This window comes from Coturnix japonica, chromosome 1 (genome assembly GCF_054131305.1).
Source record: "Coturnix japonica strain WE chromosome 1, WE-NBRP24, whole genome shotgun sequence".
NCBI classification, from domain to species: Eukaryota; Metazoa; Chordata; class Aves; order Galliformes; family Phasianidae; genus Coturnix; species Coturnix japonica.
The window spans coordinates 129,061,636-129,089,004 of record NC_140663.1 but is presented as its reverse complement, the minus strand read 5'-3'; the positions used below and the strand labels follow the sequence as shown (position 1 = coordinate 129,089,004).

Below are 27,369 nucleotides of genomic sequence, written 5' to 3'. Positions count from 1 at the left end.
AGAAGCGGAATTGGATGCTGCCTGACCCGGAAGCGGGAGTTACGGCCGTTGCCTTTCTGGCTTGGGAGAAACGGGGTTGAAGTTGCGCTTTGGGGCCGCGCTCGCCTGAGGCTCCGCCGGCGGCGGTCAGCGCGGGACGATGAGGCGGGTGGGTCCGGGCCCTTCATGCCCCGCTGGGAGGGTGGTGTGGGCGGTGGGGCCATCCGGGTCTCCGCCACGGGTGCGGTGGGAGCCGGCGCCTGTTCTGTGTGTGGACGCGGCTCCGCTCGGTCGACCGCAGGTGTCCGTGTCAGCAGCTCTGAAAAGCTCTTTCTTGTGCCTTCCTCCCGGCTCTGGGCTAATGGAGGCTGCGGCGTTTCCCCCCTCGGGTCTCATTAGTTTATATGTGACGCAGCCCCTGTGCGCGGGGGTGTTTGCAGAAGGACAGGAGAGAGAAGAGTAGTCAGGCATTGGAATGCACTGCCCGGGGAGGTGGTGGAGTCACCGACCATGGGAGTGTTCAAGAAACGTCTGGATGTTGTGTTGAGGAATATGATTTAGCCGGGAATTATTGGTGATGGTTGGACTAGATGATCTTTTAGGTCTTTTCCAACCTTGATAATTCTATGATACTTGTAAGAATTGTGAGGGTTTCTCAGTTGTGTGTGGGTGAAGAGCACAATGGAAATTAAGAGGACAGCATTTTCAGACATGAGCATGTGCAGCTTTATGTAGAGCTATGGAAGGGCACTCTTGTAGGAAGTGTGGCTTTCTGGTTCCAGAAAACAGCTTTTAAATGTCTGACGCTGCATTGTGCATGCTCTGCTTTTGGCTCAGGTAGGAGTAGCTGCTTTGATTCTGAGAGAGTTCATCACACTAAAATTGTGCAGTTTTCCCATCATTATTAAACTTCTTGTAGTTTCTTTTTTTCCAGGCTTGGTTCTTTTTTTGGATTTGTATTTTGATAGTTGTGAACTCAATATTTCTACTTACAGAAGCCTTTGAAAGGAGCGTAGTGTTACGTGGTGTAGGGAACCTGCTTTGGCAGGGGGGTTGGTCTCAATGATCTCCAGAGGTCCCTTCCAACCCCTACAATTCTGTGATTCTGTGTGTGAGTAAGTGTTAAACCAGTGTAAAACTTGTCTGGAGACAGTGAAATGTAGAGCAAGGAAGTACAGTAGGACAGAACAGGTGTCTTCATATTTCTCTCTGTATTCTGAAAGAACAAAAACGCCTCTTTTTCAAAGCCAGAAAGAAACTCTAAGGGCTGCTGTGATTGTTAAAATTTAACATTTTTCAAGCTCTTTAAAGAGATCAGATATAAAATATCTGAATGCTGCAGTTCTTAGTTCTAAGCATGTTCATATTCTGACAAAATATTAAGTTTTGGGGGCGCTGTAAATCTACCATGACTTTGTTATTATATGCTATACATGCTTTAAACTACGTATAATATATGTAGTCCAAGACATTTCAGAATGGTTGACAAACTACACTATGAAATTGTGTTTTCAACTTTATCAACTCTTTTGTGCAAAAGCTTGAGTATGATATGCTGGGCTTCATCAGTGGGTCAGATGCATAACTTCTAAGAGTACTGGCTGTCAGCACTCCTGAAGCTTCTTTCAAGTAATCAGATAGAAACATTGATTGTGTATAACGCAAAAAGCAATTTTACTCAAAGTTCCCAAATGAAATTGTCTTTCAGGCAGAGATGAAGCACAGAAAATCGACACATCCAAAGGTAAATGTTTTATAATCTGATTAGTGCGTAAGATAGCCTTTTCAGTAGTAAAAACATGGAAAAAGACCAAAAATATGACTAAATCTGTGGCAAATACAAGTTTAGTTTCATCTGCTGTTCAGAATGAGTGAACAATTGTTCAAAAGTTTTTAGGGCTTAGTTGATAAGAATATAAATTGTTTAAGATTTGCTTTAGAGTACAGCAGAATACCAATTAAATATTTTGCTCATGAAGACAATTTTTTCCTCACAATTTTTATTATTATAATTATGTTCTGCAAATTCAGCAGTGAAGATAGGCAGATAAGACTGCAACTCAGGGCTGCCAAATTTCACTTCTGTTTTGAGATTTAACACAGTTTGTAGCTTTGTAAACAGAACCGGTCTTTAATGGTCTCTAAACAAGATGCACTGTTTGAGGCACAGCTGCCTTCTGGCTATGTCTTAATTTCAGATAGTTCTTAATGTTTACTTGTGCCACATTTCTGTTCTACAGCAAAAACTGTATTCATATTTGAAGCCTATTTTCTGCTTGTTCCTTAAGATTACAAGCATAATCAAAAAAAGCTGCCTTTTCTTATATAGTTTTGACAGAAAGACAGGAGGAAATTTGAATCAATTAGTTGATAAACAAAGTTCTAATCATAATCATGGCTAAGAGAAGAGTAGAAGAACTCCTGCCTACTGTCCACAGGAACTCCCAGGTACTCTGCAGAGCTGCATTCCATTAGGTCAGCCTCTGGCCTGTATCAATACATGAGTTCTTCCTCCCAGTGTATAGGATCTTGCTTTTGCCATTGTTGAATTTCATGATGGTTTTCTCCCTTCAAGTTTCCATTAGGATTATTCAGGTCTCTCTGAATGGCAGTGGCAGTCTTGTGGTGTGTCTACCTCTTTACCAGTTTGGTATCAGCAAACTTGCTGAGGGTGTGCTCTCTGCCTTTGTCTGCCTTGATGAATAAGTTGAATGAAACAGACTCTGGGGGACACCAGTAACTACAGGCCTCCAGCCAGACTCAGTACCACTGATCACAACACTGAGTTCTTCTTAAACCAGTTCTTAATGTTCCTTGCTGTCCACTCATCTTACCCATTTTCTGAGCTTCCCTATGACAAAAGAAAGTTCTGTTAGAAATGGAAGTTTCCAACATCCTCTGTCCTAAATTGATCGTAAAACTTTAGTTTTCAGGCAACATTTGTGCATACATGAATGTGAATATTGAATATGAGTTCATAAATAATATTAAAAAACTGAGTTGGAGTAGTTAATTTCTAGTTTCTAGTTCTAATTTAATTTTCTAAAAGAAATAAATTTCTTTCACCACTTCTATATATTTGGAGTAGATAGAGTGTGTAAAGATTTTTTCACATTGTGCTTGGTAAATGTGCAGATCTTAAGGTGTAAGAGATTTATTCCTAATTTACTTGTAATCATTTGCATAAAAGATGGCAGTTTTTTTATTTATCTGAAGAGTAGTAAGACTGGTGTATAGAGGTGACCTTTTTTAGCCTGATCCACAGAATAATCCTTTATTATAAGACATCATTGTCATCTTATGTGTAGTATGTTTATGGTGTCTCTTTTCTTTCTGGACTTAACAGCAGTTGTGGCTTTTATCAATCAGCAAATAACGTAGGTAGCTGCTTTCCTCAGTGGTCTTGTATGATGACAGTCATGCCATTTAGCTACAGATTCAGTGTGGCTTACAGACCTGATAGCATACAACTACCATTATAAAACAGAACAATTTTAGAAAAATAGCAAAATGTTTGTTACAAATGTAAGCACAATGTTGTATCTTGCTGTAGTGGAGTTTCTTTCTTCTGATAGATTGATGTATTACTCTGTAATCACAGTTGACCAAGGTCTTGCAACACAACTACTAAAATATAGTTGTCCCTGTGTGTGCACTGTTAGCCTTGACTGGTTGCAGAGTAAAGTACATAGGCTTACTGCATGTTCCTCTTAACATTACTTAATCAGTAGCAGTGTAGAAAGAAGAGCTGTTTTTGTTTGTGTTCCCTGGATTCTAAAATTACTTATGAGAAGCTTTGACAAACTGACGTGTGTGTTTTCTGCCGTGGACAGATGGGATGAATGAAGGAAAATGCAGGTTGTGGTTCCAGTAAACTAATTTTTAGTGCTGCTGTTAGATATTGCCTGTTGGAATACTGTAATTGGGATTTAGGATTATTTTAAAGCCTTTTCCTTATGTTTGCTTTTCTGCTTGTTACTCAGATCTGAATGTTTTCCAAAAATTGGAAGGGGTTTTCCCATCAAGTGTAATGTTTATGCTTTTGTGTCATGATGTATAACAAAGCACTCATACTTTCAGAAGGTTAAGGCAATTCATTTTTCTCTTATTTTTATATTTCTTTTTGGATTTTTTTTTTTTTTTACAGGATTTACTTGGAGTAGAAGATCACTGACTACTACAATGGAAAAGTCACGGATGCTTTGGACCTTTATTGAAAGATGGCTACTAGCTTTGGCTTCCTGGTCTTGGGGTCTCTGCCGTATTTCTCTCTTACCTTTGATAGTAACCTTCCACTTGTATGGAGGCATCATACTACTCTTATTAATATTTGTGTCAATAGCAGGTATACTATATAAATTCCAGGATATGCTGCTTTACTTTCCTGAACAGCCCTCTTCATCACGCCTTTATGTTCCTATGCCTACTGGTATCCCACATGAAAATATCTTCATCAAAACCAAAGATGGAGTTCTTCTCAATCTTATTCTGCTGAGATACACGGGGGACAATGCAGCATATTCACCAACCATCATTTACTTTCATGGGAATGCAGGCAACATTGGTCACAGGTTGCCAAACGCTTTGTTAATGCTAGTAAACCTGAAAGTAAACTTAATCCTAGTTGATTATAGAGGGTATGGAAAAAGTGAAGGAGAAGCAAGCGAAGAAGGCTTGTATGTAGATTCTGAAGCTGTGTTAGACTATGTGATGACTCGGTCTGATCTTGATAAAACAAAAATTTTTCTCTTTGGCCGTTCCTTAGGGGGAGCAGTAGCTATTCATTTGGCATCTGAAAATTCCCATAGGATTTCTGCCATCATGGTCGAGAACACCTTTCTTAGCATCCCACACATGGCCAGCACTTTGTTTTCCTTCTTTCCAATGAGATACCTTCCTTTATGGTGCTACAAAAATAAGTTTCTGTCCTACAGAAAAATCTCTCAGTGCAGAATGCCTTCACTCTTCATCTCTGGGTTGTCTGACCAGTTAATTCCACCAGTTATGATGAAGCAACTTTATGAATTATCCCCAGCTCGGACTAAGAGATTGGCAATTTTTCCTGATGGGACTCATAATGACACTTGGCAGTGCCAGGGATATTTCACTGCACTCGAACAGTTCATCAAAGAAGTAATAAAGAGTCATTCCTCTGAAGAAATGGCAAAAACATCATCTAATGTAACAATAATATAACTGATACTCTTCTTTGGCGTAGGGATGTACCTGCACTGTATCTTGGTTTGTGAGAAGTGGTAAAAGAATGCCCATTTTTAAATGTATGTCATGTCTGTACTTGCCTGAAGAGTGAAATTAAACTTTGAAAGGTCTGATGCTTTATTACGATGTTCCAGATAACTTTTACATTTGCAGCATTGTAAATGAACCATTTTATGTCTTTCTCATACTTTTTTGATATCTGTCCAAATATTCCGTTTGTTTGATATGTACAACAGTTGCTATTAAAAGAAAAAAAAAAATAACAAAACAAATTGCTACAAGAATAGTACAGAGCACGTTAGTTTAGAACAATGGGAGGCTTCACTGCTGTATGTGTGAGCTTTCTGGGCAGTCATGGTTAGCTCAATGATTTGTTGTTTCTCTTAGAGTTTATTTAAATTGTGCCATGCATGAGATAGTTTTATTCCTTGAAATTTTATATTATCCAGGGTGGGAATTCTTTTAATGTGCAAAATAATGTACAATGACATTAATGACAGTGTATACTTACAGGTATACCATCCTTCATTATGACATTTTGTTTTTTTAAACAGTTATACATACATATATATATATATATTTTTCAAACTGCAACTGAAGAGGAAAGGACATTTTCCCTGTTTTCAATTTACTATTTGTATTGTAGTATCGCCCATAAAGTTGTATGTGGCTGAACATGATGGCTGATGGATTTTGCCCAGGCAATTTCTTCATAAAGATAAAGGTAACACTCAAAAAAGGGAGCAGCGTGATTTGACTTCTAAAGGTCTTGTCCAATGAAGTCTCTCATCAGTAACTTACAGACAAACTGCTGATGTTGTCAGCCCATATACCGGAGATAGGATTTCCTAAGGTGGAGCAATCAGTGGGATGGAAGGGAGTATCACACAAGTTAAAATATCTATTTGTGTTTGGTTTTAAATATCCATGCCCTTTGTTTCTTTTGGAGGTATAAATAAATCTAATACCAGTGACTGTGATTAGGGAGTAACATAAGCTGACGTTACAGGAAGGGTAATAAAAATGAGTAGCACATTAACAGGTATAAGATTAGTTGGAGAACATTAACACTCTTGCTTATAAAACAACATTTTCTTCTTATTATTATTTTTATGCTTCTGTCACATGGTGTGAAAGTAGCCTATGCATTGGCAGTAGAACTGAGTTTTCTTTCTAGTTATACTGGAGTTTTTTAGGATCGTATCTCACCATATCAGAGTCAGCAGTACCGAGTGAGCCTGATTCTGACCGAGTGTTGGATTTTGGCTTTATCCAAGTAATCCTTCCAAAGTTGTATGGTATTAGATCAGTTTAACGCGTTGTGCTGTGTGAATTATTATTCTACAGATTGAACTGCTCATCTGCTGCAGCTGAGAGTTTGCCTCTTGGAGACATTTTTGTGGGAAAAGCTGTGGAAAAATCTTCCACCAAACCTGTACAATTGCCCTTCAGGTTGAAGTTTTTAAATACAATTATTTTTTCAGCATGATGCTGTGATTCAGAAAAGCACCACAATACTTTAAGCTTGAACATAAGTTCTTTTGTTGAATAAAACCGCTTTCCTGAACTAGTGCTTCAATAGTTACGCCTCCAGTTTTTTACATGGAATTAGTTATGTGGATGTGCGTGTTGTCAAGATTACAGATAGTGATTTATTATAAACACTTCAATATCATCTTTTCTTTTTTTTTTTTTTTTTTTCTTTTTTCAACAAGCATACATACCAGAATTTGCTTCTTACTCTGGTAAGTATATTTTGTCATCCTATTATTAAGGTCTGTTCAGAAATGATTAAAAAAGGCATAGACACTTTCGAACATAAAGACTTAAAATCATTTTAAAGTATAGCTTAGGACTTGACAAACCAGCTCCTCAAAGGTATAATGGTCTTTTATTTTTTCCAGAGACTTTCGGGAGAAAAGATTTTGGTGCCATTTGGTTTGGGAGGACTGAGTAGGCGTTTGTATAGCAAAAGAGTTTGTCGCTGTAGCGTTCCCTTTCTGTAATGTTTATTGCTTCAGTTATTTCATAATACTTTTGAATTAAGGTGGAGGGATAAGGGAGAAAGGAAAATAAGTGGGTGCGTCTTGTGTTTTCCATAAACAAGTGATAAAGCCAAAAGAATAAGTTTGTTTGTCTGAATGCAGATAAATTGGTTGTTTCAAAAGATGTCATAGCTTGTCATTAAACGCTTTTTTTCATTAGATGTGAATTTCCTAAATGACTGAAGATTTTACTCCACTTTGCACAGATCGAATAGGCAGACAAAAACATCAACCCAAAACACCTACAGTTCCCTTCCAGCCTTCTGGATTATGTGGCATTTCCATACAAATGAAGTATTCGCATTTGGGCCCACAGTTGAGTCAACGTCAAATGTGTGGCCTTGGATTACGGTAATCAGGAGCTGTTCATAGTGCGCTGTATTTAAACCTTGCTTTTTATTATCAAGCCATATCTTTTCACCACAGTGTCTGCAGAACATAAAGATACCTGGTTATACAAATACCAAGTATGAGAAGATGCAGTCATCGTATATGCATATTTAATGTATTTTCTTCCACCTTCCACATGAGGAAGAAGCAAAAAATGGGCTTAACACTTTGGACACATCCACGTGTAGACGAATGCCTATTATCATGCTGTTTTTCATCACGTTGGCTATGAAAACCACTGAAAGAAAACAGGAAAAGTAGTTATGCAAATATTCAAATGCTGTGAATAGAATCTGAGGGAAAAGAGGGAAGAAACACGTAGCTTGACAGGACAGGACTTGCTTTCTTTTGTGGTCTGTATGATGGCGACTCATGGTGGTCTGCTGCTGAATGCCATTTTCAGACAGTACGTTGCAAGAATCATAGTAATAACTTCAAATTGCCAAAAATTCTTATGATGCTATTGCGTTTATTGCACTTAACGCCATTATGTGTTTTCCCATACCAGTTCTCCATTTTTGTATAGATGTTTCCCAAGTGGTTGTTGTATGTGTATATATATGTTTCTAGTTTGAGGAGGTTGATTTATTTTCACAGATTTGTAAGAAAGCCTTTCACGTTGAATATGTTCATAAAAGGAAATGTCCCTTTTATAAGAGGATCTTTGTTTAAAAAATAAAAATAAAATTTCAAAAAAAGGAAAAAAAGAAATAAAAAGTCCAGGGATGGAGGAGGAATGGTGGAGTGATGGAGCTGAACACCTGTAGCTGTAGAGTCCTTGTAAGGAATCGCCTATTACAAGACCTTGTGTGTGTTGTATTAACTAGTGGAAATACTTGAGGCTTCTTGCTGACCCAAGTTTACATTCCTGGTATTTGCTTCTGAACTGTGAAATGCAGAGATAAGCTGTGGTTTGAGATGGGAATAAAAGAAAAAGGTAAACTGATAAAACTGCCCTCATGTCCATTTCTCAGGTAAAATTAGAAATATAGCACAAATGCATCTAGTAGGCTATGGACAATCTCTCTGATGAAGGGCAAATGGCTTAGCTATTTATACAGAATATGCACATCAGCATCTCTTAGCTAATCATTTGTGTCACCTTGAATGTTCTTAGTGAAGTATACAAGACTGAATACCAAGGTATGGTCTCCTATTAGCAAAAAGATGCAGACATACCTCCATTTGTATTCCATAATTTAATTCTTGAGAAGTGTATTTTTATTTTGTTAACAACAAATGGTTTTCCTAAGGGTACATCTGCCAAATACAAAAGCAGTGCCTCCTGCACTGGTGGGACCAGCCTGGTGTGTCCCACTGAGAATAATTTACGATGCCATCCCGCTTGTATAATTTAGAGTAGAATCCTGCAGAAGTGTAGATAGAGAAAGCATATTCAAGCTCTAAATGACACTCATGTTTTGAATTCAGGAATAGTTATTGAATAAATGATTCAAGCTCTCTATTTGATTTTTCTTTAGTGTATAGTTAATGGAAAAATGTCTTATTAAAGTCTTAAGTTTTGTAGACGAAGCATAAATGTTATTGTATATGTGCTAATTGTGGCAGAGTTTTACATTCTCATTCTAGTCTGGTTTTTACAATAAAATTAATTTTACAAAAACCACTTTTCTATTTTTATGTACTGACATATGCAATAAATTGATACATTAAAAGTGCTGTTGACATTTTGTTCTGGTTTGTGACCTGTCTTCAGTATGAGTACAGGGTAATTTTGTATGCCTGGTCAGGGTATCATTTTCAGTTACCAACAAAACAAACCAGAGCACACGAAATTGTCATCTATGTTGTTGGGGATGGTATTTATGGCAAGTTATTACAGCTTGGGGGGGGGGGGGGGGGGGGGAAGCTAAATTAACTCTCTGTTTCTAATCTTTGTCACATTCTTGCTTTCACAAAGCATCAGTAAGTAAAACTGGTGGTATCCCTCCATTGCTTTCTATCACCTCCTGCCTCTTAGGACTTCTCTTTTTATCTTTAGAACTGAGAGTTGGTCTGAACATGTCACCCGGAAATTATTTTTTCATTGTGTTTCTGGCTGATTTTACCACTCATTTCTGTTAATATTTTAAATGTCAATTTTAAATCTAAATACTGAACCATTGGCTCCTAAGGTCATGAAAGTGCCTGAGCATTAAGTCCCGTGTTGGGTCCTTTTCAGGGTCTTAGTTTTAGACTTTATAGAGTTCTCTTTCTGTAAGTAGATAAAAAAATAAACTGAATATTTTCTGGAAGTGTGCTGAAAACATTAGTGTGATTCATTTGTTATGGTTCCACTTGAGTGGGGACAGAATAACTCTCCTCTGTCTTGAAGAATGGCAGTTTTCCTTCCTCTGAAAATTACGCAGAGTAAGAGCGGTCTTGTTTTTAATGCATTACAGAGCTTGGTTTCACTCATAATAGTGTCAAATATATCCATCTTAAGTGATGAGCTGAATAATGCTGTGCTGCAAAGGCACAGTAACTGCATTCGTAGCCCAGGTTCCAGAGAGATGTTGCTGCTAGCTTTGACAAGCAGCTATGAAGCAGATTTTGCTGCATGAAGATGGAAAGAAAGGAAGTTCTACAGCTGTTCTGCATTATGCTTACGTCTGGTGTGGGGTAATTATTTACAAGAAGGCAAAGTAAAAGGTCAGGTTGAATAATGTCCCTTTCAGTCCTTGAGGATTCAGGAACAGTGTAGCAAATAGATGCAGCTATGGAGAAATATCACTACAATTTGAAAATATTTGGATTCCCATCCCATGTCCTCTATTAAAGGTCCACAGACTCCATCAGCAGAAGAGCAGCCATTCCCATGTGAAGGGCCATGGTTCTTTGTTTACTTTGCTGCCATACAGATGCATTTTTTTTTATCCCATCTGTGTAAAATCTGTCAAGTTGCATAGTGTCAAAGAGGTGGAGATAGATTCCTGTGCTGCTGGTTACCCAAACCAGTGAGGCTACGAGACAAGTGAGCTACAGCTGTACAACAGAGCTCCTTTTGCTCCGTGCAGTAAGAAAGAATTACTATAGCGTCATGGGGGGAGTGGGTGAGGAGGAGTTAAGTTGCTGTAGTATGTAATTGTGTGTGGTTGGTTGGTTTTGCTTTTGAAATTATATATTTGATTTTATTGTATTATTTGTTCTGTTGCATACTTTGAGAGACACCTATAAGAATTGCTTTTCTTTCCTGTGACATTTCCTACCCTCTTTGAAATCACTGTAATAACCATGTAAACAGTAACGATGGTTGCAAATCAGTTGTATATTCGCTTTCTGTAGTGTATGTGCCAGATTTGGATCAAAATTGTATGGATGTGTAGAAAAATAGTCTTAGATGAGGCATAAATCAAGTACGGCACATTTGAAATGTATGGAGATACTTGTATTGTCCTAGGAGGCAAAGACAAAAGAATATTCTTATTTCAGTAAGTTATCTCATGGTTGTGGGTTTTTTTTTTTTTCTTGTAACCAGTTAATAGATAAGATTTAAAATGTTTGCATACCACATCCTCTACTTGTAATGTATTCAGTAGTTTTCTAAACTTTAATAGAGTGTAAATACTCAGCCACATGTAAATCCTGGCTAATAGCTGAAGGAACTTAGTAAGTGTCCTTGAAAAGAACGTGTTCTGTTTCAGACTGCTCTCTATGGATGATCTTAATGCAGATAACTGTAGCCATCCTACAGGATTAATTCTAACCTTCTCCACAATAGTTTGACCTTTTTCTCCATCATTAGAAAGGACTTGAAACGCATAAGCTTTGCTTATTCTGTGCTCTGTATGCTCAGTGCTGTCTTCCGTAATATGGCAAGTACCGCAGCTGGTCTCTTTTTGCGCTAGCCACAGGGACCAGTTCCATTTTGTGTCTATTTCAGAAGTATATTGGACCTTCGCCACTGGAAATGTACTCTTAATATGATTGTTGATATTGGCTGGGTCTCTATGTTGTATCTGTACAGCCTTCCTCTTAAAAACAGAGCATTTGTTTTTAAGTAAATTACATTTCTTCAATGATGTTTTTTCTTCTTTTCTTTTTTTTCTTTTTTCTTCAATCCAGGTCTTCTTATTCAAACCATCTGCTTCTCTTTTTAACATTAAACTTCATTATCAGATTTTCCTCCCCCTCAAAGCAGAAGATGCTTTTTGTGGTTAAAGTACAGTGCTGGATTTCAGGAAATCAAGGGTTCAGTTTCTGGTTCAACCACAAATTTCCTGTGTGATTGCTCGCTATCTCTGCTTTGGTTCCCCACAGATGTAGAGATGATGTTTTACACATTTTCAGGTTAGCAGGGCCCATCCTGACCTTTTAATCAGATATCCCGTGTAACGGAAAAGAACGAATCAAGCTGCTTGCAGAAATTACAGAGCTTGTTTCAGCTGTAATATCTCAGAAGTCTAACCAGTCTTCATTTTGTTAAAGATCCCACCCAGCAAAGATCCCCCAGCAAGAAGATCCCCTTCAGTGGTAAAGTTTTGGGGTTTTTTAATGCTATATTTTTCCCCTCCTTAGTTTAACTTGAGCTCTCACATCTCGTAGTGGGAAGTCCTAACCTGAGCACCCCGCTTTAGTATTACCGTGACTTAAGGAGCTAAAGAAACTGTGCCTCATACTTGCCTTAAAGCAAAGCCAGTAAGCTTAACAGAACCAAGGCACCACCTGCCCCTGAAATCCATGTGCTAGGCCCTGAAGCCAGCATGCTTGTTTGTTTTCTAAGCCCAGCTTTCTGAGATGTTGTTTTGATGTCTTTCAAGGTCTAAAATACTGAAGCTTTGCTTTACTGCGATAAGATGTTAAGTTGTACAACTACGTAAATATATAGGTAGTTTGTACTTCTTTTTCCCCCATGACTGATCTCTCGCTGTCATTATTTATTGTTCTTCTACGTTTCTGGCACTGCAAAATTCATCAACAATTGTATTTTCCTTTTAATCACTTAAAAGCTTGTGAAACTGTGGAACAGCCCGCTGTCAAAACCAGACTGACCCCTTTGATACTTGAATAGAAACACCTGTTGAATTAAGAATTTGCCAAGTGTGGCTTGTTCTGATTTTCTTCCTCTCCCCTTTGAAGCTCTCATCTGCCAGAACAATGAGCAAGCCAGAGCTTCTTACAGAAGACCTCTTTGTCACTGCAGTTCTCTTGTCAGCCCAAATAGTGAACCCCTTTAAAGATGTGGGAGTTGGAAACAGCCTTATTTTCTGTACAAGTAACGAGACTGATGCTAATTATATCTATCAGATATTTTCTTGTATGTTAATGACCAAAGAGACCTCACTAGCCACTTTTTCCCCAGTATTCCTGGACAACAAGTTGTGACTTTCATCTTCTCACTTTGTTTCATTTTCTTATATAGTGTGCTTTTTCTGGCTGTCATATTATATTTGGAACACAGTAATAGAATGGTAACATTCTGATGTCCAGTGATACCTCAAGGCACATCTGTTCAGTTCTATTAACCACATATTATGTGCCCCAAACCTACCTTAATACCTATTAAATTTCCTTCAGAGTGTAGTCCCATTTATACCTCAGCCTTGAAAACAGATACAGACAGGGTGTATTATGGTATTCTGCTCTCAGTCCACTGTATACCTATTTCTGTATCACTTTTCAAGGTATGTAGGCACCTTTTAGAGGTATGCTGAGATATGTTGTATGCATTTCTTTTTTCCTCTCCTTTTAGGAAAATAATGACTTGTCCATGCAGGATATTGAATAACTGTTAGAGGTGGCAAAGCAAGGAAAAGAGTAACTTGGATTGCAATGGGAGTTGGTAAAGCTTTTAATGACACCAGTTTCCCACAGTCTTAAGAAACAGATGTAGGAGAGACTACACAATTATTTTTTTTTGCTTTATTTCTGCTCCTTCTTTCTCCACCCCAACAGTATCAGCTTGATCTGGACTGTTCTAACAGGTAGCATCAGAAGATGTAACTCACTTGCACAGTATTTGAACAGACCTTTAAAAACTCTCTCTCATGCAGTTAAAGTTTACTTATGTGGCCAAAAATGGTAGTTTTCAGTGGGGGGTGACCTGTTCATTTTAGACCTGATTCTTCTTTCCCCTCTCTTATTCCTTCCTACTTTCTAGTTTTCTCATTTTCCCTTCCCTTTTAGGTCTCTTCTCCCTCGCTCTTTAGGTCCTTGAATTCTCCAGTGGGGTCTCATTTATCTGATAAGTTTGATTATAAGTCATCCCTTCCAAGTGCACTAGGAACCGAACTGCAGACTCTGCCACTTCACAAGTTTGAGAGACCAGTCATTTTTTATTCATACGTGAGAATATTTCTCACCATCGTATTTAGGAAAACACAAAAAATGGTATTTCAATAAGCTGCCACTTCTGCAGGCGTACAGTCACTTCAGATATGTTTACATATATATATATATCATATTACATACATGTATACATATTCTTACAGGCACGCATAATGTCATATGCTTGTCTCTTTTAAGCAGAGCTCAGATTTATGCTGCAAGGAAACCTTATGTTGTTTCTGCACTTCTAGATAAGGTTTTAAATACCCATGGTACTGGTCATGCCTAAATTTAAAGATAATGGGAAATGGTGAAAGCAAGTTGCCACAAAAATAAATAGCTGAAAATGAAAGGAGGAAGGCAGACTGAACAAGCAGCTCATCAGAAAGTACTCATTGCCAGAATGCAGCGCAGAAAGGACAAAGCTAAACGGAGACTGCATCAGATGTTCACTCTGTACATTAGGTTTAATGGTTGTATCAACGGCTTCATATGACAGGAAATGATCTGGGCGTTTTGTTCACTTATTCTGGATGCCCTTAGTTTCACAGAGCAACGGGTAACATGGATTGCACCTCGGAAGGGGACAGCTGAACTCTCCCTCTGGCTTTAGTGAGGAAAGAGCAGCGATGAAATCCGTGGACTGTGTGCACGTCATCCAGCAGAAGGATACCGCCTCCTCTCCCTCTGGCCCCCCCGGTGCTGCTTCAGGCACCACGGGACTTTTTTCTGTCACATTCCTGTGGCTTGCAATGCTCCTGTCCTCTTGTCTTGCAGCAGTGTCTCTTTACCATGCTATCACCCTGAAAACAGAGCTAGAAGCTCTGCGCAGTGAGCTGATCTACAGGGTCCGGGCAAGGTCTCCGCTAGAGCAGCCACCCGTGTCCCCTGGCGACAAGAAAGCAGGTGCCCCTGTTTCTTCCTTCCTGCAAGTGTCTGCAGCTGGCGCCAGGCAGGTAAGCGTGCATGATGGCTGCAGGGGATGAACCTGCAGGAGATGGGCTGCTCACACTGACTGCTGTCTGTCCCTGCTAGGAGAACAGGCTGCCTGGCCCTAACCCAGCTGAAAGTTACCAAAAGGAAATCTGGGACGGGAGCAGAAATAGGGGGAGAAGGTCTGTTGTCCACACAGAAGAAACAGGTAAATAGCACTGTGCGGAGTGGGATGGGATGCTGCTGCTGGTTGCCTTCTGGAGACAAGCAGCAATGCTAAGCTCCTATCTCTTGTAAGCTGAGTACTGCTCCCAAAGCTTATTATAATTATAGAATTATAAGTAGTAAGTATTAAATGATGCTGTGAACTGCATTTGCTTTGCTGATTACCATACTGCTTAAGGTACCAGATATTCCTGCTGTCTGCAGGTTGAATTGAACGTTGGTTCCCTGTCCTTGTGACTAAAGTATTTCTCAGTGATCAACAGTAGAGTTGTGTATGGCAACTTGAGTTTTTTCATGTTGGAAGTTTCTTGACTCTAAATCCATCATTCTCAGTTCAGGGTAATGCTTATCTTGTTTCTCTCTGGTGAATATTAAAAAAGGAAAGCTATTATTAAAAATTGTCAAGTCATTTTTCTGGGAAAACATATTCATCCTAAAAGAGAGAAGTAGCAACAGAGCTCCTTGACTTTAGGGAAGTAGGAGCTTTCAAAGAGAAAGACTAGCTTATACCTGTCTGAAAAGGCAGGCTACAAAGAATTCAGAAGATTAGCATTTTCTTTGCATAAAACCATCTATTAATATAATTAGCAAAGCTAAGAAAGGCATGCCTATGCAAAAAGGCTATTGCTGTGGCAAGTTTAAAAGGTACTGTATTAGATATCGAATAGTGTGCTCGATAGAGCACCTCTGACGTGTGTTATAATGTTGATATGTTTAATGGGATACAATTATCTTCTTCAGGAATACAATTCCTACTTTTTTGTTTGTGGTGTGTTTTTTTGCCTTTCCAAATACACTGATATATGATAAAATGAAATACTGAATTTAAACATAACAGTTTGCATACTCTGATTACAATGAGCATTGGTAAAAATCTTCCTGAGTTGATAAATCAGTTCAGTCTCCTTAGATACTTTTTTGACCGATGGAAGCTGATATCTTGAATTACCATTAAGGTAAAATGAAATGATTTGTAGCTAAAGACTAAATCAGAGTTTGCTTAAAATGTATCTTTGATTAATTAAAGTGAAATGCATTTCAGCTAGGATTCAGAGAGCTAACTGAAATTTAAGTTCTATAGCACGATCACTCTATTTACATCTCAGAAGAGAATATTCATTTAGGATGTGACCCAATGGGCTTAAGTGCAATCCATAGGCTTAAGTGCAATTTATTCTTTTCTGTTAGAAATCATTCGTTCAGGGTCTTGGTTAACAGTGATTTCACAAATGAGACTGAAGACAAGACTACTTCAGTCATTTCACCTGAAGCTTGTTTATTGTAGTAGTAGCAGAGCTTCCCTCTGTTCTCCCCCCCATTCTAATGTCTCCCAGATAAAAACAAGTGATCTTTTATACCTAAATCACAACTCCCACCAAACATAAGGATGACTATCTTCTTCTAAATGAACATTACAGACATCAGCACTCTGCAACTTATTCAGTTCCCTTCACAGTAGCTTTCATCTTTATTTTTACTGCTATTTGAGAGCGCACAGGGGAGAGGACAGTATTGGACTCTTCAGCTGTCCTCCTGGCAGGCTTAAAATGCTTCTCCCCAGGCAGCCACCTCTGAATATATCCATATATCTTTCTTCACCTGAACTTCTAATTATGCTTTCAAATTAGTGTATACGGATAACAGCACAGAATATGAATGTTTATTTGAAAGGGAAAACCTGTATAGGCTGATCTACAAAACTGTTTCCTAACACAATTATCCACTTATCTTACTTTGTATACAAACAAAAGGAAAAGAATTATATTACAAATCTTCCACTTACATAGCAGTGGCCATAAGTAATAATTTTAATTAAAATGACAATTGAACAAAAGTAGGTCCAGTGCAGTGCTGTTCTTTCATATTTTTATAGGATAGATGTTAGCCGGTGTTCATATATAAAAGTTATAGCTATCAGTATCTGTACATTTTGTGTTCTGAGAAAATTCCCAGCACAAATATGTTGAAGAAATGGGTTTTGAGCATTAGTTCCAAATAAAGCTACATAATTAGCAGCCAGAACAAGAGTTTTTGAGACAACGAGTGGGAGGTACTGGGGAGTTTTATTAATGTGCAGACAGGTAGATCACCTAACCACTTAGGAACAGAGATACTTTTTTGCCTGTCTTTTACTAAATTTTGCCTGTAGAGGAAAGCTGAAACAGAAATCCATCCTGTTATCCTTGTCACAATTACTGATTGTATTGCCAGCATGCTGCTCTCTGAGAAGTTTAAGTTCTTCTGTCCAGGATCAAGATAGAGGTCTCATTACACAAGGCAGTTCAGAGTACAGAGTTTAATTTGCACACTCTCTAGGTGTCTAGCTCTGATCATTACTGCGTGTTCTGATTCCTGTGGTCAGCTAGGACAGTAAGCACCAGGTCTTCTGAAAACTTAAAATCCTAATTTGATCAGATCAGGGCACCTGTGGTTGCTTCCTTCAGGATATTGAGGTTATCCATTTCAAACTGTATGACTGTGTATACGGAAGGAACTGAAGAGAAATCCAAAGTCCACAAAGTAATGAAACAGGACAAGCCCGCATTGTGACTCGGTAATTTTTCACTAGCAGTTCTCAAGTTCTTCTGCCATGTCAGTTGCATTCACACAAAACGACTATAGAGTATAAGTTGTGAGAAGGCATCATCTTTGCCACTGTTCTTGGTACAATTGCCTTATGTCAAACTGGTATATTTCCATCCACAGAGTGGTACATTTTCTACTTAGAACCAGTTTGACTCTGTGTTGTTGTTTTATAGAATCATGGAATCACAGAATGATTTAGGTTGGAAAAGACCTGAAAGCCCACCCAATTCCAACCCCCCTCCTTTGGCAGGGACATCTCCCACCAGTCTGCCCAGGGCTCCATCTGACCTGGCCTTGAAGGCCTCCAGTGACATGACAGGTCTCCATGACAGAGGGATGGCATGAACTTTTACAAGTGGAACTTGATTTCAGAGATCTTTCAGTCAGAAAAGCAAACATTTTTTTGCTAGTTTCAAAAAAAAACCAAAAACAAACAAACACTGCGTGAAATTCCCTCACCAAATACTCAAATTACTTCTTATTTTGCTGTTTGAAGAGGGAAACACAAGGGTTCTCTTTTCATTTTTTAATATGCATATTTTTAAAAGCTTACTTCTTGAAAGATGTTATTCCCTTTAGTTTCTGCTGACAACAGGCCGTCTCTAACAGAAGTACGCCCTTCACTGTGAAAGGATAGAAAATGACTTCACTCACTGCTTGCAGTTTTACTTGAAGGATTCCATCTCCTGAATGAACGAATCAGTGCTGTGTATTATGCAGACTACTGTGCAATCTAAAGCACACAGAATACTTTGTACTGCATTTCAGAAATCTACATAAACTGTTCTTAAATGTTAGTAAATTATTCCTTACTACACTGATACTAACACATTACTGGTGATTCCACTGAAGATCAAAGTAATGATACCAATACTTCAAAGACCTTTGTTAGACCTGTTACTGGGGCCAAGCAATTTTTATGCAGGGATTAACTGAATCCATGTTTAATGACACAAAAAAGACTTATTAATAAAAAAGTAACAAAGAAACTAGTCTATAAACCTTCACAAGCAGAAAGAAAAGGAAGATATCTAATTATAAGAAATAAATAACTTAAGGGAAGAAAAGCTGCACATCATCCAAGAACATGCATATCATTTATAAATTAAATTATCTAGTATTCAAGCAGGTTTCAGGAAGTCTACAGAGAACAGACCATGACCATTGGAGGAAGCAAAGCAAGCAGGTCTATTTTTTAAAGTTCAGATATAATTTTTAAATTATTTTTTGCTTCAGCAAAACTTAACGTGGGTTTCTTAGGCCTCAGATACTGAAGCTTAAAAATTTATGTGCAAGTTTGAATATTAACCAACTTGCCATTTTCTTTGGATGGATTGTGAAGTTAGATTGCAAGCTATTAAAAAGGTTATGGAAGTTAAATGATTCAAAAACTTACATGGCAGGAAGGATTTGTCCTTATGGATAATCATGTCTTAAATTATGTAGATATGCAGAAAGCTCAGTTTTTTATCCTTCTACATATGCTAGTTCATTTTTGTTTTTTCCAGAGCTGTGGTTACATTGCTCAGATGGTGGAGAACACAGCCCTTCATATGCTAGGTGTGGTTCATAAGGGCATCTGGAGGCATTAACTTCTTCAGAATTGGTCGTTTTGTTCATGGAAGAAGATTCTGAAATGTTTTACTCCCACCCACACACCGCAGTACAGTTTACATCACAAGAAAGGAATTCTCATCAAAGCAAAACTTCTGTCTGAAATCGAAAGAGGTCAGGGCACACCGACCTCCTGCTATTCTAGGTACATGTTGTTTTGTACAGTGAGTCCTCCAAGTGATGCTCATTTTAGATATCTTTATGCATTTTTAAGAAGCATTTTACTAATTATGTTTCTGCTTACATTATTCAGTGTCCCCAAATACTTTAGACTACAAAACTTGTGTTCAGGTTTGATCTACACTGAACTGAAGGACTTTGAGGTCAAGCTTTTCATTTACTCAGCTCTGAAGTGATAGTAAATATTCAAGTCATATTTGGTCAAATATGTATTTTTTATATTGTACTTCAGGTAAAATCTGTGTCTTTCACATTTTAACAATTCTTAACAACATCAGTATTTTGACTCAAAATTCCTATTACTTTCCCCAGAAAATAAACTTGGTATATCCATGTTTTCTGTTTAATAAGTGGTAAATGAGTTCGCTTTGAATTTGTTTCAATGAATCATTTAACTTTAAGCACATGTATAGTTCCACTGAGGTCAAAGCGAAATATTTGTATCTGTGATTGGAAATAGTTATATGTTAGTAGTGGCTTATAAGCGATTGTTTACAAAGCATGTTGCTGTTCAATATAGTTTCAAGGAAATTACACTTCCTTTCTGTGGCTATAGATAAAATGATCATTGTGCTGATTTCTGTTTTCTTTATTATCATAAATGACATTTCCATACCCATATTTCTTCCTGACAGCTAAATTTACTTTATTCTGTTGAACCTTGAAGACTGTAGATTCTGTATATGCTAACTGAAAAGATGTTTTTTTTTGCTGGGGGATTATATGTAGATTTGATGCCATAGAATATCCTGAGCAGAAGGAGAGACACAAAGATCATAGACTCCCAGCTCCACACAGGAGCACTCAACATTCAAACCCAGCATCTGAGGGCACTGTTCAAATGCCCCTTGAACTCCGGCACTCGGGGCTGTGCCCACAGCCCTGTGCATCCCATTCCATGCCCACCACCCTCTGGTGCAGACCCATTCCCTGACCCCCAGCTGCCCCTCCCAGCTCCATGAGGTTCCCTCAGACCCCGTCACTGTCACCAGAGAAGACCATCAGATCTGTGCAAAATGCAGAATAACTTTTAAGTGTTTTAAAATATATGAGTAAGTTCTTACTCTGCACGGAACTTGCTGGTTTCAATTACTGCATGGCAGTTTTCAGAAAAGATGACAAGTATCTCAGAGCTGCAATTAAATAAACACAAATCAAGATTACGAATCTTATTTACTCTCTTGTTTGATTATTGGAAATTCCAGTGGCAGCACTGATGAGTTCCCTTGAAAACAGAAATGAAAATTTTGATCTGGATTGCTGAAATAGTAGGGAACCTGCACATTAGCTTTATTAGGAAGGCACTTTGTTCCAAGGGGGAGTGAATGAATACCTTGTGAAATAAATTGCTTGATGTGCTTTGTTGTGCAATTCCAGAAGATCGTATTTTGTTTTTGTTTGGAAGCTTCTCTTTCAGAACATTTTGTCACAACTGAGATCTAAAAAAATTAATGAAGTCTTTTTGTTGTTGTTGTTGTTGTTGACTTAGTTTCTTTTTCTTGTTAAAAGGCAGGGAATCCCTGGAGGCATTCAAGGCCAGGCTGGATGTGGCTCTGGGCAGCCTGGTCTGGTGGTTGGCAATCCTGCCCACAGCAGGGGGGTTGAAACTAGTTGATCATTATGATCCTTTTCAACCCAGGCAATTCTATGCTTCTGTAAATGTAGGTACCTTTAAATTACTGTTTTGAAAATCCACAGAGTTTTTTGGCATCTTATACAAAGCACTGACTGATTTCCAGGATGGGAGTTTGCAGGATAGTCCTCCTGTTAATGACAGTAGGGCTCAGTCAAGAGTTCTTTGGTTCTTGGGACTTTGAAGCATTTCCACACTTGAATCCCACTGTCTGATGGTGCCAATGCTGTGCTGTTCAGCACCTAGCCCTCCTCTGGTATTTGCTGACAGCATCCTTGAAAGGAGACTTAGGTATACGCAGGAGGCTGCTTTCTTCTCCAGTCTGGTCATTCCATGCAGTGCAGTGAGAGGTGGGTGCTGATGGGCACATGGTTTGGCACAGAGGTGCCACTGACAGATGTAGAAATGTGATCTAATGGATTAGGGCACTGCTCTTTATAGTAAGAGTGTCTGAATCTGATATTGGTTTCTGAAGAGTGTGGTAAATGTGATAGTTTTGCTTTCTGGCCTTCAGAATACCCCTGCAAGCAGGTGTTCCCATGAAAATCTACTCTATCCTTTTGTCTTTTATTCTGTTCACTGAGAGAGGTAGTCAGCAGATTTTTGTTTATTTTTTTTTTTCTTCATATCACTTTGGAGCTTTTATTTCAAAATACCACAGGATTTTATTTTTTTTTTTCAGATCAGTCTCCTATTTACTCTTCAACATCTCCAGCCTCTTCAGTTTTGAGTAATGTATCATTTTTTGTCACATACCAAAACATTTGTTATGTGTGCATTCATTTACTACCAGTCATTTCTGTGCTTTCCCTCTTACTGGACAGGATGAAGGACTGTGGTTTCCTGAAAAATACATTGAAAGTACATCTACATGGATTTTGAGAGTTTACGCTTGCTATTTTTGAAATTACTCTGTAGCCAATATATACCAATATAATATTTTACAGAACCTATAACTGGAAACTAATTTAAGTGATAGAGTGAGTAGCATTAGAAAATCTGTTATCTGTCATAGCTGACAGGGTTGGAGTTTTTTGAGCTTATGCACAGAAAATGAACAGAGCTAACTGACATGATGGTTCCTACCTCATCTGACCTGCTGCTGCATTTGTAAACTATATTAGGACCAAAGATTAAAGCAGGCAAGTGCAATTTATGCTACTGCCTGAGGCTCACACTTATCTGCGTGTTCTCTGAAAGAAGTACACACTGCAGTATGACTTCTGTCCTGGCGTGTTTGAGTAAGACCTGCCTCGAAATCAGTAGAAAGATTCTGTTTTCAAATTGTTCTTGAGATTAAGAATTTCTTTTTGTGTTCATCCTTTACAGTGTGTGTGTGTAATTCAAAAGTTTACTGTATTCTACAAATGATTTGTATGCTTTCACTTTGCAGTGCTGCAGGCCTGCTTGCAACTGATTGCTGACAGCAAAAGTGATATCCAACAGAAAGGTAGGAATGTATTCTGTGGTTGATGGCTAACTTTTCCATGCTTTAGCTCTCTGCCCTATTTTAGCTAGTTTCAAGGCACTAAATGAGTCCTCGGCCTGATTTTAAAATAAATTAATAAAACAAAATAATGCAGTCTCTGCATCTGGACAGTTCTTGCAGATATCCTCTTTTAAGGGGGAAATCCAGTAAGACTGGAACTCTTAACTAAAAGTCAGCTTTCTTAACTTTTGGCAGATGAAAACTGGGGAAGTTAATTTTTTATGAGTTGGTGTTCTGTTTTGTTTTCTGATTACTCTAAAATTCTTATTTCTTTTAGATGATTCAAGCATTGTCCCTTGGCTTCTGAGCTTTAAGCGTGGAACAGCTCTGGAAGAACAGGGAAATAAAATAGTGATCAAAGAAACAGGATATTTTTTCATATATGGCCAGGTAAGAAAGCTCAATTCACTTCAGCATCTGTCTTTTAAAGGATTTTTAACGTCTCCATACAATATGTTTGAAGTCTGTACCTCTTCATCCTGCAGGTTTTATACACTGATACAACATTTGCAATGGGACATCTAATACAGAGGAAGAAAGCTCACGTGTTTGGTGATGATCTCAGCTTGGTGACATTATTTCGTTGCATTCAAAATATGCCACAGTCTTATCCAAATAATTCTTGCTATACTGCTGGTAAACATCTAATTCTTTTTCTCTTTGTTGTTTGCAAATAAACTGTATTACATAGAACCTGCAGTGGTGATGAAGGATTGTGAGAGTTATAAAGGAAATGAACTGCATTCACAGAGCCAGTCAGTTGCAAAACTGCAGAATACTTTTGAAAAGTATGGCTTTATATAAAGCCTCAACAGTTGGACTTTACACATGTAATTATGTGACCTCAGCAATTCCCTTCTCTCCATTAACCTTATAAAATGGTTGGATACTTTGGTGCTTTCACTGTTAAATGCCTGAAGCAGGCAAAAGAAGTACATGCTGTCCTAGAAGATAACTGAGCTTAACTTAGGCACTGAATTCTTCATTTGAACATGCCAGTAAAATATTTAGGAGCACGCTTCAATTTTAGCCACCCAATTTTTGCACACTTTGCTTTTCAAGAATGTTGATTATCAGCTTAGATCTCTACTCCTGATAATTACTACTGCAGTTTTATAGTCTGCCTAGATGAAAAAGAGTTAATTTCTATAAAGAGATTTTTGACTACACTAATCAAAACCACCACAAAAGAAAACCCATTCAAATATTTGCTGCAAGTCCAGTAGGCTCAGTGCTTAATATGGACGTATTTTCCTCCTGTAGCATTTCAGGAATTATTGTCTAGGCCTATCAAACCACCTTCAGTAGCTCTTATCTGTCTGCCTTTCTTCTTTGCTCAGGGATTTGAGGATTTTCAGCTTTGTTATTTTCTAGTAAGGTCTCTGTGAATAAAAGCCTTTTTTTTTTTTCAATGCCTTGTGTAAAAAGTGGGTGACATTCAGAAACAGGAGCTGACCGTTGGTGGCTGGAAGGCACTAAACAAATGGGGCTGGGAAGGAATTATTTTTCCCCCTCACAGAAATTGAGGCTGTCCAGACTTCCTGCCCTTCCATCCACATATTTGGACATCACATCTACTTTCAATTTCATGTATTGTTTTGTCCCACCCTTGTATTATGCTCCCCACCTCCACCATTTGTTTCTTCACTAGGATCTCTACTCCATCCTGCGACTACGTAATTCTTGCTTTCCCACCACTTGCTTTCACCTGGAAAACCAAATCTTGTTGCAGCATCTCATGTTGTTGAGCACGTATTGCTGCAGAAGTCACTTTTGCTCCCAATTCAGTGATTGCAGCATGAAAGCTAGGTGTTTTCAGTTATCACATCAGCTTACGTGTGGATTAAAGGAAATAGACCTCTGAGTTCTGCAGTTGTAGTGGGTCACCTGATGTCTGCTAACTTCACTTGGTTGGTAAAGCTGATGAAATCTCCCCCATAACCATGGGAATAGAGTCATCTAGGACCAGCAATGCCCAGTGCTGACATCGGCTGCCACATCACCACAAGTTGAACAATATGGGCGCACTACAGTATGTGATCCTTTTTTTGGCAGTGTTTGCTTAAGTGTACTGATGTTCTGTGTACAGAATGGAATTGCTAAGGAAAAGAAGGTGGATCCAGCTCCACAGAGGCTGTCAAGTGTCAGATTTGGGTGATCTGAACTTCATAAGGTTGCGCCTAAAGACAAAACTAGCATTTGTTACATGTAACAAGCCATGTTTAGATTTGTTTGACGATATGCAATGATGTTTTGAAGAGCTTTTTGTGAAAATAATGTCTGTGAAATATTAACTAAAAATGTTCCAAATCTTTTGACAGGCATTGCAAAATTAGAAGAAGGGGATGAACTTCAACTTACAATACCACGAAGAAGAGCTAAAATATCCTTGGATGGAGATGGTACTTTTTTTGGTGCAGTTAGACTCCTCTGAAGCCCTTTATTTTTGTTACTACGCTTAGTGCAATTTTCTTCTTCTTCCAATGCATTTGCCAAAGAAAAAAGAAACTGAATTCTATCATAACTGCCAATTTGGTCTCTCTCCTTCCGCCATCAGATTCTGAAACCTATTCTTTGGTCTAATAAGCAAACCCAAAACAGGAAGTACACCAGACGTACTTGTAAGATAAAAATGTCATGTGATTACCAGAAAGCCAATTTATTTTACACAATGGGAGATTCTAAACAACAGCTGTAAGGACATGGTTTTTTGGCTTTGAAGTAATTTCTGTGAAGCAAATCAAAGAAGGAGTCGACCAGAAAGTATAGCATGAACAGGACCGCTCTGTTTTTATAAAGAAAGGGAAAACTAAAACACAAGTGAGTCTTACTTTACTTTGTTTCACCAAAAATAAAAAAACAAAAAAGCAAAAAACAAACAAACCAAAAAACACCCTAAAAAAAGAAACTGAAGCATGAAGTACAAGGAAGGGTAACGAAACAGCATATTCCTCATCGCAAAGTAGTGTTGTCTGCTAGTTTCTCTTTATTTTTTGTTGTTTGTTTCTTAGTTTGACACTGAGTTTTGTTTTGGGAAGGAAAAAAAAATCTAAAAGCACAGGTAATGAAGCAAACACTCGTAAGCATGTAGAATGGTAGGCACTGCCCTGCTTCTTCCCTGAGGACAAAAGGACATTATTAAGATCTATTAGTATTTACTATTTAAGATGAGTTTTACTGGAAATAAGACACATAAGATGCTTTGACAGCTCAGTCTTCAGGGAATATGTACATACATATACATAAACAAGATGAGCACAGAAAGAAACGCAATAAAATTAGGCACAGTACAAAGTTTGGTTTCTGACTATATCATTTCTGCACTCATATATATGTGTGTGTTCCGTGTGTATAAATATATATATGCAGTATTTATATATATATATGAAAGTATATACACACATATGTGAGCCTTTGACACTTAGGTATAGTATCCTATCTTCTTTTGGACAGCTTATCCAATGGAAATATTGCTGCATACATATTTGTTGTATTTGTCTTGCTTTCGCTATTATCCGTGCAAAGGAATGCTGTAAAAAGAAAAATCCAACAAACATGGAACCAGCCATACAGCTAATAAAATACATTTATTGCCCATAGATCTGGCCTCAATCACTAGGATAGATACAGATACTTCTGTGCAGTTTTGAAGAAGAGACTCTGTGGAGACCTAATAATAGCCTTTCAGTCTCTTAAAGGAAACTATAAGGAAGAAAGGGACAGACTAGGAGACTCTAGGAGAGTCTGTGGTGACAGGAGAAGGGCAAATGGTTTTAAACAAAACAAGGGGAGATTTAGACTGAATGTAAGGAAGAATTGTTTTTTTCAATCAGGGTGGTGAAGCACTGGTTGCCCAGAGATTAGATGGATGCCCCATCCTTATAGACATTCAAGATCAGACTGGTCAGGGCTCTGGGCAACTTTATTGAGCTGTAGGTGTCTCTGTTCATTGCAGAGGAGTTTGACTAGATGACCTTTAGAGGCCCTTTCCAGCTTAACATTTATGTGATTCTATGGGGGGGGGGGGGGGGGGGGGGGGGGCGGGGGAAGAAGAAAGAAAAAAGAAAAAGAAACAACCAACACAAAAGCAGATCTGTAGAAGGACACATATATTTTTTGTTCCCTCTTATCTGCTCACTTTGTTCAGGTGATGAGATTTTTCTTTTCCTTCCCAAAAATCCATGTCTGCTGCATCTAACAAACAGGGTGGTTCGGAGCTTCTAGGACCTACTGTAATGAAAATATTGAATACTTATGCCATTGGTCTGCAAAGAGATATGAATGTGATACTGAAATAGGTGAAACAATAAGAGCCATAGTAATGAATTGTGCTTGACTTGAAAATATATTTTTAGAGGTTGAGAATTTTGTCATAAAATCTCATTTAGTAAAGAAAAGTTGCTTTGTATATTGCACTATCCTTGCCTGTTTTTATAAATCATGCTGACTGATTTGACTGAGTTCTTAGGATGATAGAAAATAAACAGTAACAGATTTGAAGCTAGGAGTTATGGACTGTAGTGAACTAATGAAAGAATTGAACTCCTCTGTGCTTCAAAAAGACATTTCAGCAGTGAGGGTACATGTATTGGGTTACCATACCAAGATTTTTGTGAGACCTAAGTTTTCAAAATGTACGGAAGAACTTTGTATACAAATATATAAAAATATGTGCTCTTTATTTATGTGTCCTGGAGGTAAAACTGAATTTTATTATTATTTTGTAACTGCAATACTAAGTTTACAAGAAAGAGGTCTGAAATCCTCTACTGGAGTCCTCAGTTCATCCAAAGTTTGTCTGATGCTGC

The 27,369-nt window shown here is 38.2% G+C and overlaps 2 protein-coding genes and 1 long non-coding RNA gene across 9 annotated transcripts; 2 read left to right on the top strand and 1 right to left on the bottom strand.

The window, feature by feature from the left end:
* The first annotated feature begins 19 nt into the window (after window positions 1–19).
* ABHD13 (abhydrolase domain containing 13) lies at window positions 20–5,319 on the top strand. Of its 2 annotated transcripts, XM_015851451.3 has the most exons (3): window positions 20–148; window positions 1,688–1,723; window positions 4,127–5,319. In XM_015851451.3, exon 3 carries the CDS (start codon window positions 4,162–4,164, stop codon window positions 5,173–5,175), a length of 1,014 nt encoding a protein of 337 aa, XP_015706937.1. In that variant the 5' UTR covers window positions 20–148; window positions 1,688–1,723; window positions 4,127–4,161; the 3' UTR covers window positions 5,176–5,319. The 2 variants fall into 2 exon arrangements, with proteins under 2 accessions (XP_015706937.1, XP_015706938.1); XM_015851452.3 differs by lacking the exon at window positions 1,688–1,723.
* LOC107307956 (uncharacterized) lies at window positions 1,630–19,248 on the bottom strand. Of its 4 annotated transcripts, none has more exons than XR_014948044.1 (3): window positions 19,042–19,248; window positions 18,199–18,331; window positions 1,630–15,420 (listed from the first exon to the last, which is right to left on the bottom strand). It is a non-coding gene; the product is annotated as an uncharacterized LOC107307956 (long non-coding RNA). The 4 variants fall into 4 exon arrangements; XR_014948039.1 differs by having other exon boundaries at window positions 18,199–18,268; XR_014948028.1 differs by having other exon boundaries at window positions 18,199–19,248.
* Window positions 14,124–26,482, top strand: TNFSF13B (TNF superfamily member 13b). 3 transcript variants are annotated; one of them, XM_015851453.3, is made up of 7 exons: window positions 14,301–14,857; window positions 14,937–15,042; window positions 21,755–21,802; window positions 22,466–22,522; window positions 22,839–22,951; window positions 23,047–23,197; window positions 24,883–26,482. In XM_015851453.3, exons 1-7 carry the CDS (start codon window positions 14,531–14,533, stop codon window positions 24,993–24,995), a joined length of 915 nt encoding a protein of 304 aa, XP_015706939.2. In that variant the 5' UTR covers window positions 14,301–14,530; the 3' UTR covers window positions 24,996–26,482. The 3 variants fall into 3 exon arrangements, with proteins under 3 accessions (XP_085408729.1, XP_015706941.2, XP_015706939.2); XM_085552603.1 differs by lacking the exon at window positions 23,047–23,197 and having other exon boundaries at window positions 14,124–14,857; XM_015851455.3 differs by lacking the exon at window positions 21,755–21,802 and having other exon boundaries at window positions 14,269–14,857.
* Window positions 26,483–27,369: the final 887 nt, after the last annotated feature.

Excerpts from the sequence above, each read along its gene's own strand:
- ABHD13 (XM_015851452.3), top strand. The coding sequence starts at position 4,162 with ATGGAAAAGTCACGGATGCTTTGGACCTTTATTGAAAGATGGCTACTA.
- TNFSF13B (XM_015851453.3), top strand. The coding sequence starts at position 14,531 with ATGAAATCCGTGGACTGTGTGCACGTCATCCAGCAGAAGGATACCGCC. Across the intron at positions 14,858-14,936 it reads CTGCAGCTGGCGCCAGGCAG|GAGAACAGGCTGCCTGGCCC; the intron begins GTAAGCGTGCAT and ends TGTCCCTGCTAG. Across the intron at positions 22,952-23,046 it reads ATTTTTTCATATATGGCCAG|GTTTTATACACTGATACAAC; the intron begins GTAAGAAAGCTC and ends TTCATCCTGCAG.